The 18639-nt window shown below is 43.7% G+C and overlaps 1 protein-coding gene across 2 annotated transcripts in view; it reads left to right on the plus strand.

Annotated features, from left to right (window-relative positions):
* The first annotated feature begins 2057 nt into the window (after positions 1-2057).
* The window catches only part of LOC117264679 (aldehyde dehydrogenase, mitochondrial-like), a 93317-nt gene continuing 76735 nt past the window's right edge, over positions 2058-18639 (plus strand). The window contains exon 1 of one of the 2 annotated variants that reach the window (XM_078172035.1): positions 2058-2284. In XM_078172035.1, the coding sequence (XP_078028161.1) occupies positions 2168-2284 (117 nt within the window). In that variant the 5' untranslated portion in view covers positions 2058-2167. The remainder of the gene's footprint in view (positions 2285-18639) is intronic. The other variant, XM_033638835.2, reaches the window with a different exon arrangement.

Here is an 18639-nt window from a genome sequence, read left to right on the forward strand (position 1 = left end):
GAATTTTTAACTGATTTTCACGTGGTTTGGTTTGTTACAAACGGCACACATGTAGTTATGATACAGGATGCTTTCGTACATTAAAAATATGGGATTTCATGCTTTTATACTTTCTGCAGATAGCAACAGCATGTTATTTAGGTCACAACACAGTTCTTTTATTCACCTCAACCCCAGAGTGGGATACATATATATATATATATATATATATATGTATGTATATATATATATATGTATACACACATACACAGTATTTATATACTGTATAAACATACTGTATAAACACAATATACACAATACAAAACATAGTATAGCATATTATGTATAGCACACCTTTGTGCACATATTCACTTTTCCACCAGCTGTGCTGCAAATATCCCCTGCTGCTCATCCTTCTGTATCTTTTTTCAAATTATCTTGACCACAGTCCCATTTTCATAGTTATAATACCAATACCAAAATTAATTTCAGTGTTTATGTAAATATTGAAAATGTTTTTTACTACTTTTGAGGGATCACAGCAGTCAGTGTAATAAGAATAAGAAGAACTTTATTAATCACCAAAGGAAATTTCAAAGAAGTCTGTAAGATCATCTATTTAACAAAGAATTATTAAGTCTGATGGCTGTGGGTATAAAAGAGAGTGAGTGTGTGTGAGAAATAAACTCAATCAACAATCAAGCTTTTTCTTTATTAAAATATATTAATAAATTTATTAATATGCTATACTATGTTTTGTATTGTGTATATTGTGTATACAGTATATACAGTATAGCCTATATATATATATATATATATATATATATATATATATATATACATGTATATGTGTGTATACCTATATCTATATCTATCTATCTATCTATCTATTTATCTATATCTATATATATATATATATATATATATATATATATCCATTGCACTCTGGGGTTGAGGTGAATAAAAGAACTGTGTTGTGACCTAAATAACATGCTGTTGCTATCTGCACAAAGTATTAAAGCATGAAATCCCGCATTTTTAATGTACGAAAGCATCCTGTATCATAACTACATGTGTGCCGTTTATAACAAACCAAACCTCGTGAAAATCAGTTGAAAATTCAGTGAGTTATTCTATTTTACTTGTGCATACAGCTCCTTCCTCAATAGAAGTGAATGCACTGTGGAGGCGAAGCGAGACCCATCCAAGATGGCGGCCGGCGAGGACGCGCTCAGGCACTGGATGCGGCGTCTATGTAGTTATATATGTCTATGCTGTGCCTCCAGCGGTAAAGGAAGAATTTTTTTTTTTTTTTTTACAGATGGATTTCCAGATTGCATCATACATGTTTGTATATAGTTTATATCTACAGTATATTCATCATTCAAATTTTATACCCTTATATTAAAGTCAAGCTGCAGCATATGTCATTTCTCTCACCTCCTGCTTTTTGGGGTCAACTTCCTGTTTGATGCTTTTTAATACAACGGATTGCACAGCAGCTCACAGCCGTCCTCAGCTTTAAATGGTTTGTGGGCGTGTGTCCCTTTTAACAGAAATCAACTGGTTCAGATTAACATTAAAAACAATACAATATCAAAAGATAGACCAATATATATGTACACACACACACACACACACACACATATATATATATATATATATATTGGTCTATCTTTTGATATTGTATTGTTTTTAATCTGAACCTGCTGATTTCTGTTAAAATGGACACACGCCCACAAACCATTTAAAGCTGAGGACGGCTGTGAGCTGCTGTGCAATCCGTTGTATTAAAAAGTATTATACTTATTAGTGAGTGCTGTCGGGTTTTTCTGCTTTGCTGTAATTTTTTGGACACCGGCACCCAATTAACCTACACTTTGAGACTTTTGAGTGAGCACGCCAAGTTTGCTGAAGACTTATCTCCATACACAGTACTAGCCAGCCGGCCGTGACCTCCCCAAGATGGCGGCGACGTTGACGCACAGTAGCCACAGGAATGAGTCATCTAACGGCTTATTCTTTGCGGTTAAGTGCCATTCTCGGCCTCGCAGACTTTACGTGATGACGCAATACGTCATAATACGTATGACTAAAGTCCGCGAGGAGCACAGTCAGGTCCGCACAGTCCAAGTTCGGAGGCTGAGATCACATTTCGGGTTGTGTTTGTCGTGCTGCAACATCTATCATGCTCCGTACCGTGCTGTCCCGGGCCATTACCAAACTAAACCGACCGCTGGTGTGTCACTACTCTGCGGCCGCCATCCCTGCACCCAGCACCCAGCCCGAGGTCCACTACAACAAGGTAAAGTTAGCCACGATGATTTCAAGTGTTTCGAAATGGCTTTGGACATTGGCCAACTGCGCAGTCAACAAGTGTGTGTAAACGCAGAACAGCAGTAAATCTGTTTATAGAGTCAAAGCAAGCAGTGAGGATTTATTATCCGTGCTCCCTGCACTGATGATGCTAATTTGTTGAAGTGACGCTCTAAGGTTTGCTTTGGCTGGGAAAATGTGTTGATAGGATTTATGCAGACCCCCTAACTTTCTATTGAACTAACTTCCGTCTCATGTCATGAGATGCTGCTGGTTTGTTTAAGAGCAGCCACACAGGTGAAGTCACGCTAAAAAGTAGTCTCTCTGTGATGATCTAGACCAAATGGCATTGCGAAATCCTGCTTAGAAGCGATAATTATCACTTGGTGAGGTTACATAATGTCAGTTATTAGGCTTGTTTGGTATGAACTGCGCCTCGCCTGGAAAACGGCCAGGAGGCGGTGACAAAAGCCACGGTCACATCGGGTCAAATCGACAGTTTTCAGCAGCCTTCAGTCTTAAGTCACAGCAGTCAAATCAGACAAATCAAACCACGATCTCTCTAATTCAACAAAAATAAAAAGTTTATCAAAAATGTCATATTGTTGAGTCAACATCTAAACCAATCAGCTGTTAGAGCAGGTGAGAATCGGGTGTTGCCCTGGGTCTTGCAGATGGTGGAGAGCAACTGCAGCACCTGGCTCTAAGAACTGCGGCCGCATCGCTCTTGTGAAGTGCAACACACACCGCCGCCGTACGCCGCGCGTCAAAACGCCCGCCTCCATTATATTCTATGAACCAACCCACACTCTGCTTCAGCCCACTGCTCTATTTCCAGCGCGGCCGGCGCTCATGGCGGCACTGCGAGAAAAGCCTTTAAAGTACGTCTCGGCTGCCGTAGTATCAACTCCGGTTGTTTCAAAATTTTAATAAGACGACTAAGATAAGAAACTCACCCGTGAAATCCAAGTTGTTGTTGCCTCAAAGTTTTTCCTCTTCTTCTTCCGTTACTAGCAGTTGGCAACCGTTGGCGACTAGTGTAGGTACAGCCACCTAGCGGGCTGGGGTGGGAAATACACGTCGACGGTGCCGCTGCGCGCCGCTGCCAGTGTGTGTTGGGGGCGGCCCTTGACGGCCACAGCGCCGCGCCGGCGGCGGTGTATGTTGCACTTTAGGTTATCTATTGTTGTCTACCTGTGCATGACATTAGAGCAAGTCAGGATGAAGTTGGACACAAATCTAATGGGCATGAATTGTGCAGCAATCAGCAGTGATCGATTCTGTGCAGGCCTGGGTCATCTCGGACAAGCGTATTAATGTGCGTCCATGTGATTTGAATCCATGTTTAGTATTAGTTTAGTGACTGTTTGTTATGTATGAGTGGGGAAGGGGTGGTGCAAAAACGGGGAGGCATGTCAAATCATTTTTTAAGCACTGGGCAGGGACTTATGTTTTTTATTTTGGCTTAGCGGAGGAGCAAACAAATTTAAATGGTTGAATTTTGTATTTATTTTACTGCAAATATTTTAATCAGCAAAATGACACCATTTTTCATAGCCATAAACTGTGAAAACAGAAATTATCATTGGATTTTGAAATTACTGATTATCCTTGGACACATTTATTTCTGCAGAAAAAAATAACCAGATCTAAGCTTAAAATAGTGATGTTTCTTAGGACTGGGTGATATGGACAAAAAATCATATCCCAGGATTTTCAGGCTGAATGGCACAATATATATCCCGGTATTTTACGAGGTGGGCTACATGTTCAGTTGCAAGCTGATTCATGGCTAAAGTCCCCTGTTATTGTTACGGCATGTATTTATCCACAGCAGAGCAGGGGGGTATTCCATCAAGCAGGCTAAAGGCAAATCCAGACTTAAATGGCCAAGTCTGGCTAATGTAAGCCAGAGTTCTGTTCCATCAAAGTGGCTGAGATTAGCCTCGCATTGGTAACCGTGGAAACCATGGTTCTGGCTAAGCCTGATACATCGAGCTAAACTCCGGTTTCCATTCCATCAAAATGAGCCACAACTCCGTTCCATCAAGGTGGTTAACCTGAATCTCAGCCTAGTAACCATGGTAACTTATGCTGCCGGGCAGTCCTGGTCTGTAACAGGATTAAGGTGAGGATTAGCTCCATCTATGATCAAAAAATATTCAATAGACAAGAACAGACACCTAAAAGACAGTTCTGCCAGTGCTTTTACACACTCACAACTGTCATGTAATGATAAAATAATATGTAGATCATAAAATATATAACATAATTAATCAAAAAAATTAACTATTAAAAAACAAATTAAAATGTAATAAAAGTAAGATAATTTAAAAAAAACCCACTTACAACAGTAAAGCCAAAATCAATTTAATAAAACAAAACTGAGGCATTAAAAAAAAGATTGTACATGAATATGTGATTGCCCTCCCATCCCCACCCCACTGTGTTTCCAATTGGCTAGCAAATTCACAGCCAATTAAGGTCAACTGACAACAGCCAGAGAAGGAGAGGGACACACCCAGAGAGACACAGAGACAGAGCAAGAGAGAGTAAATTAGGAAATAATGGCGTGCCCCTTCATTGAGGATCCCGTTGATGAGGAGGCCCACATTGTTCAGTGGGCCTTCCAACCACCACCAGCCCCAAGGGTCTTCCAGGACAGGACCAACCCATTGATACAGATGGACTCCGGTTCAGCAGGCAAAGCATAGTGTATCTATGCAGTTTGCTGGAACCACACATTATAAAGGTCACAGGCTGCAGCCAGTCTCTGACCACTGTGCAGTCAGTCTGTATTGCACTGAGGTTCTTTGCTAGCGGTACATTCCTGTATAGTGTTGGTGATGCTGAGAAGCTAAGTAAGGCAACTGTTTGCAGAGAGGTAAAAAGGGTGTATTTTCTATTCATTTTGATTATTTCTAGCATCACCATACATTTTTTAACTAGATATGTAAAATTCTGCATTTTTTTTCAGTGAACCCTCGGTTCCACTGTGAGCATGAATTAATAAAATCAAATCAAAATCAAATCAAATCATGCATAGGGCTTGAGATGATCACATTAACATATGGTTATCTTTTCTATTTATGAATTAACCATGACAAAGCAACCAAATTAAAACGGGGCACACACCATTGTGGTTTGTCTGTTCCTCATCCTATAGCACATCCCATACGTTTAAGGGGATTTTCCTTATTTTGATATAATCAGGGATAGAGCTTACAGCTGACTCCCAAATGATGAGGAATAGGTAATTGATTCACTATCACCTGCATTCACTTTATAGGTTTCCTCATCTCCGCTGAATTGATGGATTTGCTAAATGTCATTTTCTATAATCAATAGATAAATGTCATGTGACTATTTCCTATAAACTGATCATTTCGGAAATGTCATAATCTACAATCAATTATGTGATAAATGTGATGACTGACATGAAATAGTTTGATTAAATGCATCATCTGAAATGTACATAGGAATCAGTAGATAAATGTGATAAATAGTCTATCACTAATATTAATTTACACATTTAGTGAATTTCATTAGGCATACTTGAATTGTTAAATTTAATAGGTGTTCTTATCTACATATATTTTGTCCCTTTGATGAGGGATTTATAGAACATGATATTATGCTGAAATGCTGAATTTTCTTTGTCACTCATGCATTTAGCCTGTTGGCAATATTCCGCCACACCACCTCCCTTGCTTTATTAATTGCTGCAGTATTGCCTTTTTTCGTAATTATGTCCTTATAGTCCTCATACACTTCCATAAGGAGCGTTTGCTCCGCCACAGAAAAAGCCTCAGCTCGCTCCTTTCCTTTGCTTTTTGACATTTTTGCATGAGTTGAGGCTTAACAGGTGAGGTTTGAATTAGCGTCAGTTGGAGCCAGCTGATTTCACTTGATGGAACGGGCTGGCGCTAGATTGGGAGTTGGCATTTAGTCAAACTTCAAGATTACACCTTAGTCTGGATATTCTTAGCTATGTTGATGGAATACCCCCCTGTTAAAAGAAGTTCACAGGACTTCCTGTTCCGGTAGCATGGACTGAACGTGCAGGCACGACTTCTGCTCCAAACAATTAAGTTTTTGAAAGTAAGGAGGATTTTTGCAAACACGATGAACAAAGCTAAATATAAAGAGGACTTTTTTTCTTTTCCTTTTTTTTTTTTGGTTCACATAACTTGAGTGACCTTGCAAGCGCACTGAAGTTAAACTCACTTGAGATTGCAATCAGCGGACCTGCTGTCTGCTGATTGTTACAATCAACCGATGCAATAGTATGGCCAGAGAACTGTGAAATCTAAGAAGTAACCAAACAATGTCTAAAAGTAATGTGGACTGCCAAGAACTTGCATCTATTGTCAGAGAGGTCATATGGGAAGAAATCGGCTCTGCATTTGATCTGAAACTGAAGCCAATTCAAGAATCCCTGGACTCACTTTGCAGTGATATGGCTTCTAATATAACTAAAGTAAAAAACCTGGAGGCAGCCGCTAACGAGATGGAACGCCGACTGGCTGATATAGAGCAAAAGCTTGCTTATACACAATCGGAGAATGTGTCACTGAAACAGAAAATTGAACAGATTGAAACACACAGCTGCAATTTTAATATCAGAGTGCTGGGGCTACCTGAAGACTGCGAGAAAGGCAATCCTACTGCTTTCATGAACTCCCTGTTATGCGAGGTGTTTGGTGCTGACAGGCTGGGATCTCTACCGCTTATTAACATAGCACACCACACGGGTCCCCGTCCGGAGGATGGCAAGTCGCGGTGTATGATTGCACGGCTGTTTAGCCTGGAGAGGAAGAGGCTCATCATGCGCTTGGCAGGAGAGTCTGGCAATCTGATGTTTCACGGCAAGAGAATACACATCTACCCGGACCTTACAGCTGATTTGGTCAAAAGAAGAGCATTATTCAACAAGGTTCGGGCGCGCCTGCGGGATGCAAATGTGGTATGGGTTACTATTTCCTTGCAAGCTGATCGTAACATTTGCCAACAAAACTATGTCCTTCACGGACCACAAGGAGGCGATGGTGTACTACGACCAGGTGGTTAAACCAACTCTACATCCTGGGCACAGCAAATGACTAACATCTTTACCTGAACAATAGTCTACTATGTGGGAAATGTAATAACTATACAGCCTACCTTTGACTAAATCAGACATCATAGAAAGCCGTTGATCTGCTGAGACGGTTACAGGTGGTTACAACTGGAGCCTCATTTGATTGCAGAACTATTGGTTGACTATGGGGGGCATTTGATTAAATCGTACAGGCTATACCATGTCCTATCTTCTGTTTGAATTAAGGCATCTAAAATTAGTGCTGTCAAGAGATTAAAAAAATGGAGAGATTAATTAATTATGATCTGTAATTAATTGATCTAATTAATCTCTTTTTTAATCTCATCTCAAAATTGCTGAGAAAAGCCCTCAACTTGAGGTATTTTCATTTAAATTCATTACATTATTGTGGCAGATGATCAAAAGATTGATATATATTACAAAAAGTGGTTTTATAAAGTCAGAATTATTGTTTTCAACAATAACACACTTGAACACAGATGTAGTACACCTAGCCATTACATTCTATTGTTTTTGAGATTAGTCCCAATGAAGAGCGCTGCAACCTTCAGTCTCGACCACCAGGGGGGTGCTTGACTGTCATGACATGTCAGCTTCATTAAAAGCATACTTGCAAATTAATGCAACAATAGATATAAAAACACACAGAAACAATACATGTGTGATCAGTTCCCTAATTTTATTTGAACAATTTTGTAAATTATTTTCCTATTTTCCAATTTCTAGTTTTATTTCATGGAAGTGATCAATGTAAGTGCACTTGTCCTTTAAACTTAATAAAAAATAAAAGCTAACAAAATAAAAGACACCTGGTACATTCGTTACAGCTGTATCAGTTTATAGAACAGTTTTGAACAGTTAGAACAAGAGCAACGTGCAAATCACTCCTTCTCGTGGCTGCCTGCGCTTTCCCTGTCCTTGCGGACAGAAGAGTCACCAAAAGAGTAATCTTACCGACAACCGGCACACAACCGCCTCTAGAAGTGGTCAAAGAATACACACCGATCACCAAGTGGCTGTCTCGGAAGACTCCAAGGGGAGAATGTGCCTCTCTGTGAAGGTTTTTATGCTGCCCCAGGGCCTGATGGGTAACGGCTCACAGGTGTGAGCCGTTACCAGCCAGTGGCAGTAGGAGGGGAGGGGCCAAACCTGGAGACAGCAGAAGAAAGAAAAAACAACCATCCACACACACACACACAGCCCTGCAGCCGTAACACCCCCTCCCGTAAATGCAAACATCATGTTTGCCACGCAGTCACCATATAGCAGTCAAATCACAAACAGTCACAAACAATTAACACAACCATCCTGTCACTATACTTACACACCCACCCACTTTCTTAGATGCTAGGTCGCAGCTGTAGTATGGGCGAGCTCACCCTCGAGAGAGAGCGTCCGCAACCACATTGTCCACTCCCTTCTTGTGCTTTATCTCAGGGTTGAACCCCTATACCAGTAGAGCCAAGCGCATCAGCTGCTGGTTGTGGTTATACAACTGAGACAGAAAGACAAGAGAGTTATGGTCTGTGTACACTGTTACAGGTGAAGGGCTGGAACCAACATACACTTGAAAATGCTGGAGGGCAAGGAGCATGGCTACGGTTTCCTTTTCGATGGTGGAGTAGTTCAGTTGGTGCTGCTTGAACTTGACAGAGTAGTAACACACCAGGTGGCTCACACCATCCTGCAGGAGTACTGCACCTGCTCCAGAGGCACTGGCATCCACCTCTAACTTGAAGGGAAGAGAGAAGTTAGGAGCGGCCAGGACAGGAGCACTGCAGAGGAGAGACTTGGCAGCATTAAAAGCACCTTCGCACTCTTCAGTCCACACAAATGGGATGGCTGAACTATACAACTTGGTCAGTGGAGCCACTACCACTGAGAAGTTCCGACAGAAACATCTATAATACCCAGTCATTCCTAGGAAACGGAGGAGCTCACATCTGGTAGTAGGCACCGGATAGGACAGTACCGCGTTCACTTTTGCATCCAAAACCATGACCTGACCATGCCCTACTTGCTTCCCCAAGTAAGTAACAGTGGCCCTCCCAAACTCACACTTGGCAAGGTTGAGTGTCAGTGAAGCCTCAGCAAGCCGGCTAAACATCACAGCCAGACTATGGAGATGTTCCTTCCAGGTGTAGGAGTAGACTACCACATCATCCAGGTACACGTTACAATGGGGTACATCCCCTAACACCATGTGCATCAAGCGCTGGAAAGTGGCAGGTGCATTTCTCATGCCAAAAGCCATGACAGTGTGCTGCAAAAAGTGATCAGGTGTTACAAAGGCAGATATATCTGACGCTCTAGAGGTTAGAGGAACCTGCCAGTATCCTTTAAGCAAGTCTAGCTTGGTGATGAACACAGCAGGTCCGATGCTGTCAATACTATCCTCCATACGAGGTAGCGGGAAGGAGTCTGGCACAGTTACAGTATTAACCTTGCGAAAATCTGTACAGAAACGAGGAGTGCTGTCAGACTTGGGAGCTAGAAGGCAGGGGGAGCTCCAGGGGCTACACCTAGGTTTTGCTAAGCCATTTCCAATAAGTATGCTAGGGATGCACCGAATATTCAGTATTGCAAAAAAACACACATTCGGTATTCAGTGGAATAAGTGAAAAGCAAGGCCGAATAATAGCGGCGTGTTTTGATAACGCAATCAAACAGCGTGCGGTGATGGACGGAGTAAAATGTTGGCAGTGTGGCGATATTTTACTCCGTCCGTCACCGCACTCGCATTTGCGACTAAAAATAGTTTTGTGCGAGCAAAATAAATCATTCAGCACGCTGTGCGAGTACAGATTTCAACCAGCAGCAGAAACGAAAGGCGAATCCCGCCGGTTGTGGGTTGAACGGGGGTCACAGACACAGATAGGAATACGTATTCCTGTCAAATATGGTGGCCATAGTGCTCCGCGGCGCAAGATAAGGTTTACCGGCGACGGAGAAGTCCAGCTCCAATAATGTCCTCTTCTTGGCGTCATGACTGCCCAAAAGTACCTGGACAGCCGAGCCATGGCAGCACACAGGTATGTGACGTGTCAGAGGAGAAACGAGCCGTTCACATTTCTCTCTTTGTGGCAGGTAACGGCCCACAAACCTCACCGCACTGTAGGGACTGCTCTTTATTTGTCAGAGGAGGAGGGTGGCTGGTTGATTTTTATCTTATTTATTTATTTTATTTTGATCCCCCCTATGTTAATCACTTATTGATGCTGTTTTTGAAGTATGAATAAGTCAATAAGTAATTTATTCCATTGAAATATCATTGATGTATTATAGAAAAGTGATTTATCTTTTTATAAATGACAAAAGGCACATCTGCCTCATTTTCGCTGTGGTATCGTGATACTACTCAGAACCATGATATTTTCACTGGTATCGTACCGTGGGTCCCAATTTTGGTACCGTGACAACACTAATCTGGAGGGGGTTCATCTGCAAAAACTAATGAAAAACTAAACCACGGTATTCGGCCAAGCGTTTAATTTTATTCGGCTTCGGCTTCGGCCACAAATTTTCATTTCGGTGCATCCCTAAAGTATGCAACTTCCTTCTTCAGTACCTCTCGTTTACCTAAAGGGCACCGGTAGGCATGTTGTTTTATAGGGGTGGCCGCACCAACGTTGATGTCATGTTTCAATACACTAGTACATGATGGCACATCACCAAAGAGAGTGGGGTAGGAAAGGTCCAGGCAGGTAGGACAACTGTGACTCAACGTTCTGTAAAAACTCAGAATTGGTCAACCTCCCACACTGCTGACCTTCACTTAGGGCAGCCAACCCATCATCAGGCAACGATCCTGCACAAACCAGAGAGACGGAGACATCACCAAGGGCGGCAGGTCCCAGGATTTTGTCCTGCTCCCCCTGGGCACCGGCTCTGGAATGATAAGATTTCAACATGTTGATATGGCAGACACGTTTTTTCCTTCTTCAGTCGGGAGTGTGGATGACGTAGTCGGTTTCAGACACTTTTCGATCCACCGCATAGGGGCCTGAAAAACGTGCAGTGAGGGCAGAACCAGGCACAGGCAATAAAACCAAAACCTGATCCCCAGGCTGAAACTGGCGCTCCACTGTTTTTCTGTCAAACAGTTTCTTCATGCCCCTCTGGGACGATGAGAGGGCTTCCTTTGCCAGCGAGGAGGCACGATGTATCCACTCCCTACACTGGGAGACAAAATCCAGCACGTTAGTTTTGGGAGTTGAAACAGACATGAGTTGCTCCTTTAATACTTTCATTGGGCCACGCACACTGTGACCAAACACCAACTCAGCTGGGCTGAACCCCAGAGACTCCTGCCTGGCATCTCGAATAGCAAAAAGAACAAAAGGCACACCTTCATCCCAGTGTCTATCAGTTTCATGGCAGTACTTCCTCAACATGGACTTCAGCATCTGGTGCCACCTCTCAAGGGCACCTTGGGACTCCGGATGGTACATGCTGGACACTGACTGAGTGAGTGACACCCAAGGACTGCAGCGTCTGTTGGAAAATTTTTGAGAGAAAATTGGAGCCCTGATCCGTTTGCACAATCTTAGGCAACCCAAAAGTGGTGAAGAATTTTGTCAAAGCTTGGGTGATGGTGGGTGCGGTGATTTTCCTTTAGAGGAATTGCTTCAGGGAACCGAGTGGAAACACACATGATAGTTAGGAGAAAGTGATTGCCGGCAAAGGGCCCACGCAGTCGACGATGACGTGTAAAGGGCTCACCTACAGCTGGAATAGGGTGCAGAGAGGCTGGAGGCACTACCTGGTTTGGTTTTCCCACAATCTGACAGGTATTGCAGGTCTTACAGAAACGCCTCACATCAGCTTTCATACCTGGCCAGAAGAAATGTTTCAGAACATGATTATAGGTTTGTGTGACACCAGATGGCTGGACCATGCCTGCTCATGTGCCAACTCTAGCACATGCTGCCGCCAGCCACCGGGAATCACAATTTGATACACAGTACCCCAGTACTCATTTCCGTCACCATGCTGCAGCAAAACACTTGGCTAATGACCGATCATCCTTTTGGGCTTTGAGTGCTGCACGAGTTAGCGGCAAGGAGGCAGCAGGGGCAGCACTCACACACCCTGGTTCCGCAGGAGAGCCAGTCACAGACTCAATGGGTGGCACGTTTTCCTCAGACAAGACGGAAGCAAACAGAGAGTCAGACAAGTCAACTTCAGCTTTCACTTTGGCTTGGGCATGAGTCAAAACACAGGATGTGAACACGTTGGGATGGTGGTGGGCCAGCTCATCATGTTCGGACTTTGGAATGGGAATGTCCACGACTCCAGGGGTAGGACAGACTTTGCCTCCTGCAATGTCATTCCCCATGATGAAATCTATGCCATTGATCGGGAAGCAAGAGCGGACAGCCACTGGGGAAAAAAAACAGAAACAAGGTTAGAACTGATATGCACATGATGGAGAGGTGCCAGCACAAAGCTCATCCCAATGCCCCTGACCACAGTGCTGGCATTGCATGCAGACTCTCCACCCAAGGGCAGGATACCAGAAAGGATGAACGACTGGGAGCCTCCAGTATCTCGCAGCACAACGACCGGGCGCTGGTCTTCCGATTTGCCTGTTAGAGACACATAAGCTGTGAGAATGAAGGGTTTGAAACATTCATCTGGCTCTGTCGGAAGAGCACACTGACCAGTGGGAGCCACAGTTTTAATCAGACCCATCCCTTTCGGCTGCTTCAAAGCTGCTGCCAGCTGTTTCCGTTTCAACATTATGCATTCAGCCACAATGTGACCAGGCTTATGGCAGAAAAAACACTGTTTCTCATTGTTCTTTACACCTGACATAGCTACAGGGGTGCGGGTAGCCTGTGGGTCACCTGGTCTCTGAGGAGCATCACGGGTGGTAGAGTCGCGCTTTGTAAACATCACCTTGTGTGTGAGAGCAAATTCATCCGCCAGAGAAGCGGCCTGCTACGGAGCGGTTAATTTTTGTTCATTTAGATACACCACTGTGCGCTCAGGTAAACAGCTCTTGAATTCCTCTAGTAACATGAGTTCTCGCACCGCGACAAGGTCATAAGCTTTACAGGCAGCACACCAGCAGTCAAACAGCAGTTCGTTCTCCTGTGCAAAATCAGTGAATGTCTGACCTGTGCCCTTCTTGAGACTGCGAAACCGCTGCCTGTAAGCCTCAGGGACCGACACGTACACCCGCAGAATAGCACCTTTCACCTTGTCATACACTAAGCTGTCCTCCACTGAGAGTGAGGCACGTGCCTCCTGAGCCTTGCCTGATAGTTTACACTGGAGCAGTATTACCCACACCTCCTTTGGCCAGTGTAACGCAGTCGCAATACGCTCAAATGCACCAAAATGTGACTTGACCTCGGACTCTCGGAAGACGGGGACCAGTGAAATGTTCTTACTCACATCAAACTTAGTGCTCAACTCACTGACAGTAGCAGGAGAGCTGGTGGTAGTTTCCCGCAGCTCTAACTCACGCATCCTAATAGCTGTTTCTGCTTCTAACTTTTTCAGCTCTAACTCCTCGCGGAGCTGAAACTCCCTCTCCCTGTCCTCCCTCTCCATCTGCAGACGCGCCAAACGTACCTTCAACCGCGCACCCAACCGGAAGCCAGGAGAAGACTCAACAGATGCTGGATCAAAGTGAGGCATTGTGAACGACTTTTCATCTGGGCGCACCCGCCCACCAGCATGGGTAACATTAACAGCCAAATCAGGTGGCCCAATCGCCTCTCCCACCTGGGGAGAAGGGTGGCCAGACCCCGGAGGGCTCCCCCACACCAGAGCTGCCTTCGCCTGGGGACACTACAGCCTCAGCCCCCACGCCCGGAGCATCAATGGGCAGGCCAAGAACACCCTGGCTTGCTAAGTCGCCCACAATCACTGTCCTTAAGTCATCTTTTCTGAGAGAAGTGGCGACCGCAATGCCATAATGCGCAGCGACATCAAACAAGTCACACTTTTTACACTTCCCTAGCTGACTAGCCTCCAACTCAAACACCACCATGATTACTACTACACACAAAACTCCAGCTAAGCTCACACAACACATCCACCAGCAGCCAACACAATGTCAATGATGCCTGGCGTCAAACACACCCGTCCAGCCCCACAAACAAACTTCCCAAGTTCCTGCCTAATTCACACATAACCTGTATAGCTTCTGAGGCGTGCTGGGCTCGAGGCGATTTGAAAGGCAAAACATCAGCGGCCAAGACCATGGCCAAGACCCTGAAACGCCTGCCCCGCCAGGGAACAACGTCCCCACCCAGGATTATCTCAAAAATAAAAAAGGCAAAATAACAAACGGAGTGTCGTTGGAAGGGCAGAAACAGCCCAGCTGGCCACCCCCTAACTAGGCTGTGGAAGCTGTCTAATCACCAGTGATGGCAAGACAACAACCAGACATCAACACACTGTGACAGCAACTGTAGACAAAGCACAATTCGTAGGGCTCAACAATCATCCGAAAACACATTTCCAACTTTCCTAATCAATCCTGGATGTTACGGTCCTTGACTTAACACAATGAAAAGAACCGGGATGAAAAGGATGAGAGGAAAATGGATGGTACAAACTTGGGGGTTTATTTATAATAGACAAAAAAACACAAGAGAGGTCTCTATGACAACTGAAAGCGAGCTCTCCAAAAGGTGAGGCCGATCTGCCTAAACAGGGCAACAAAACACGGATATTACCAGACAGACAAGCCATCTACAAAATAGTGCTGAATAACACACTCTTCACCAAAAGAGTAATCTTACTGACAACCGGCACACAACCGCCTCTAGAAGTGGTCAAAGAATACACACCGCTCACCAAGTGGCTGTCTCGGGAGACTCCAAAGGGAGAATCTGCCTCTCTGTGAAGGTTTTTATGCTGCCCCAGGGCCTGATGGGTAACGGCTCACAGGTGTGAGCAGTTACCAGCCATTGGCAGTAGAAGAGGAGGGGCCAAACCTGGAGACAGCAGAAGAAAGAAAAAACAACCATCCACACACACACAGCCCTGCAGCCGTAACACGCTCCACCCGCTACTCTATATAAAGGCATTGCCACATCACACGTGTAGATACCATGGCTGCAGGCCGCAGGGGCTGGAGGGAGCCATTTTTTTGGTGATGGTGTGCCAAATGCGGTTCTTGGCCACTAAATTTCTTTTGCCTTTTGTTCCGCCGAAGAGTGTGTCCCACTGCTGCCATACTTCATCCACCAGGATAGCCATCTCCTCTTGGGTGAATGCAGGTGACCGCTTGGCCCGCTTGCGCCCTGCTTCTGCCATTCTGTAATGTCTGCACCTAGCTACCCACAGGTCATTTTATATCTGCATTAACCAACAGCTGTGCGTAAACAGATGTGTACTTGGATACGCCTGTTGGATACATTTGCTACCTGTAATTACATATACACACGCGCAGCAGGGAATTAGTGCGTTGGGTAGCAGCTGTGTGTCTCCACACATCCGCACATACATGTCATATTAACTCTTTTACAACTGTCAGCGTGCTGCTTGTGTGTTTTCATAGTTTATACCTGGCGTTTTGTCTGATTCTCGGTGTAGATTAATATAGTCCTTAAATCTGTCAATTTTGTCCTTCCGTGAACTGGTCATGTTAAAATGATCATTAGCAGAGACAAAACGTTGATGAATGCAAGAAGGATACAGTGTGTTCAGGATACAATGCAGGTCCTTAAGTTCATTTGTCCTTTCGTCCGTCTTTCATATTTTTGTTTAAATATAATACATTTCCTCATGATTCTCTTACCAAGACTACTTCTTATTTAGTTGTAGTCTTGTTTTTGTCATGAAAATAGGTCATTAACAAATATTTATCGTCTTAGTTTTTCATTAGAATTATTATAACACACATAAACACGAGCAACAGGGAATTAGTGCTTAGGTAGCACAATGTGTGTGACTTATGCATCGATTAAGTGGTGGGTGATCGATTTGCCTGACATCAATTGATTTAGTTTCAGCACCACGGTAGTGGACAGCTCCTCTTAAGAGCGATCTTAAGAGCGATCCAGGGCATTAAGAACTCATCTAGGAAACACTCTTATCTTAGTGACCCTTCTTAGCTAAGACGTTCTTAACTGTGCTCTTAAGTCTTAAGATCGATCGCGCGGCCTGTATCAGTGTCATTATTTTGTAAGATCTACATTAGTAACCCTGACCAGTCTCTAAACTTTTAGCCCCTAATCCATGGGCAGATTTGCATGTCAGAGTAGCACATGAAATGGAGAAAAGAGGTCTGAAACAGATAAGATCCAAGCAGCGACACTCACTGCTGGAGCCCTGTTGTTTTTGTTCTTGTTATTTTCTTTCATTTGTCTTCTTCTTTGCTAAAGGTTTTTGTGCAGCAAAAATGGTGCAATGAAAACTCACCAGAATCGGCGGTGGGTTGCAAATTCCACCCACTACTCAGGCACAAAAGTGACACTCAAGGTAGTGCTGTACATTTTCGCAATTATCTCAAATGGCTTAGCTTAGAGTCAAAATTCTTTAACCATATTAATCTCTCAATTCATCTGCTTTTTGGCTCCATGGTCTTCTGCTCTAAAAATGTCAAAATTTGAGACTTTTTCTCAAACTTTCACATAACGTGTCCCAGACCATTAGTCCAGTCACCCCAGGACCTTGGCAGAATCATTTGTGGACATCACTGATATAAGATTATCACGAAAATCTGGATACATCAATACATTTTGAAGTTAGGCATTTTCAATTTTTCTTTAATTAATATTTTAATTAAAGGGTGTAGCCAGGGATCAAAATTAGCAGTCGCTAATTTTAACCCTTTGGCCAGTAAATGAAGTCACCTAACCAGCCACTCTGGTGAGTGAAAAAAATAGGGCCAAACTACTGTTATTGTTGTTTCTCCCACCCCTGGCTGTGTGTAGGCTACGTGATGTCTTTGGTTGCGCGCCGGTGTCGTACAACAGATCTTCAAGCCCACAACATGCCGCAAAGTGGGAGCTAGAACATGAGCATGCAGTTGGAGATCCGCGGTCTGCCATTTCTATGCCCTAGAAAGGCTGATAAGGGGGTGCTGTGGCCGTGCTGTGGCCGTGCTGCCTGCTCTCTCCGGTTTTACGCCAGGCTAGACTCGTTTCAAAGACTATGCTTTCTTTTGATTTTCACATTGGCTAGTCATCCTGTTTAATTTGTCTCCTGATTAAATTGGAACCGTTGAAACAAGTTGTAGGAAGCCTCTGCAAGTAATTAAGCCTCTGCAAGTAATTGGTTGCTGGCAGACACTCTGCAATAAAATGGTTAATCAGCAGTGCCGTGCACTGTAGAGCCGATGCGCTGCTGGTTCTGCCGGCCTGAATAGAATATAATGTCTACTGTTGTGTACAGCATTTATAGACTGAGCTGAGTAGTGATGAGCGGGTCAACCTGTAACCCGCGGGACCCGCAAATGGACCTATGGGTCGTTCAGCAGTGATCGTCTGTTAAATCGGTCTGTAAATGATATATGACATTATTGGCTATTACTGTCATGGCATCTGAAGGTACAGATGCATTGAGCAGGTGACAGTCCGCGGCCGTTTTCAAAACACACTTGTGTCACGTACTCCAAAAGAAACTTGTTGAGACTTTAAACAATAATTTATTGTACAAAACGGGGGAAACAAACGTTGACAAAAACGGTTCCATAATTCATATTAAATTCAAAAGATAACGAAAGAACAGGTACAAGTTAGAGGGAATAGTGATAAAGTGGTAAAACTTGGCATTGATCCACAGCCTCAGATGGATGCGCTCAAGCCTGCCGTGCGCACAAGCTCAGTTGGTAGGATAGGCCTACTATATTTTCACATTTTTAACAATGCATTGTAGATAATATTTTAGAGGGTACGGACATTATAAAACAGTTGGCGGCCCTTTATAAAACCATAAAATATGAACTTATTTTCCACATCCATGACTTTTGTGTGATAAAGTATTGTATTATTGTCATCAAATTAGCCTACTTTGTAGTTAGCTAACACTAGCTAACTAAGTTAGCTAGTGTTAGCTAACTACAATGTAGGTACTAGTTAACTAACTACTATGTAATGTTAGTACTGTAATGTTAGTTAGCTAACATTACTGCATTTGTTGTGTAGAGATAAGCAGCCTTACTATGCTATTTATAGCTTCCTTGTAATAAAATCTTACCATTATTGTGTGTGTGCGTGTGCATATGTTAGGTAGCCTATTATGCTATTATTGATTATTGAATGATGTCATTAGTAAGT

The sequence above is a fragment of the Epinephelus lanceolatus genome, chromosome 10 (genome assembly GCF_041903045.1).
Source record: "Epinephelus lanceolatus isolate andai-2023 chromosome 10, ASM4190304v1, whole genome shotgun sequence".
NCBI lineage: Eukaryota > Metazoa > Chordata > Actinopteri > Perciformes > Serranidae > Epinephelus > Epinephelus lanceolatus.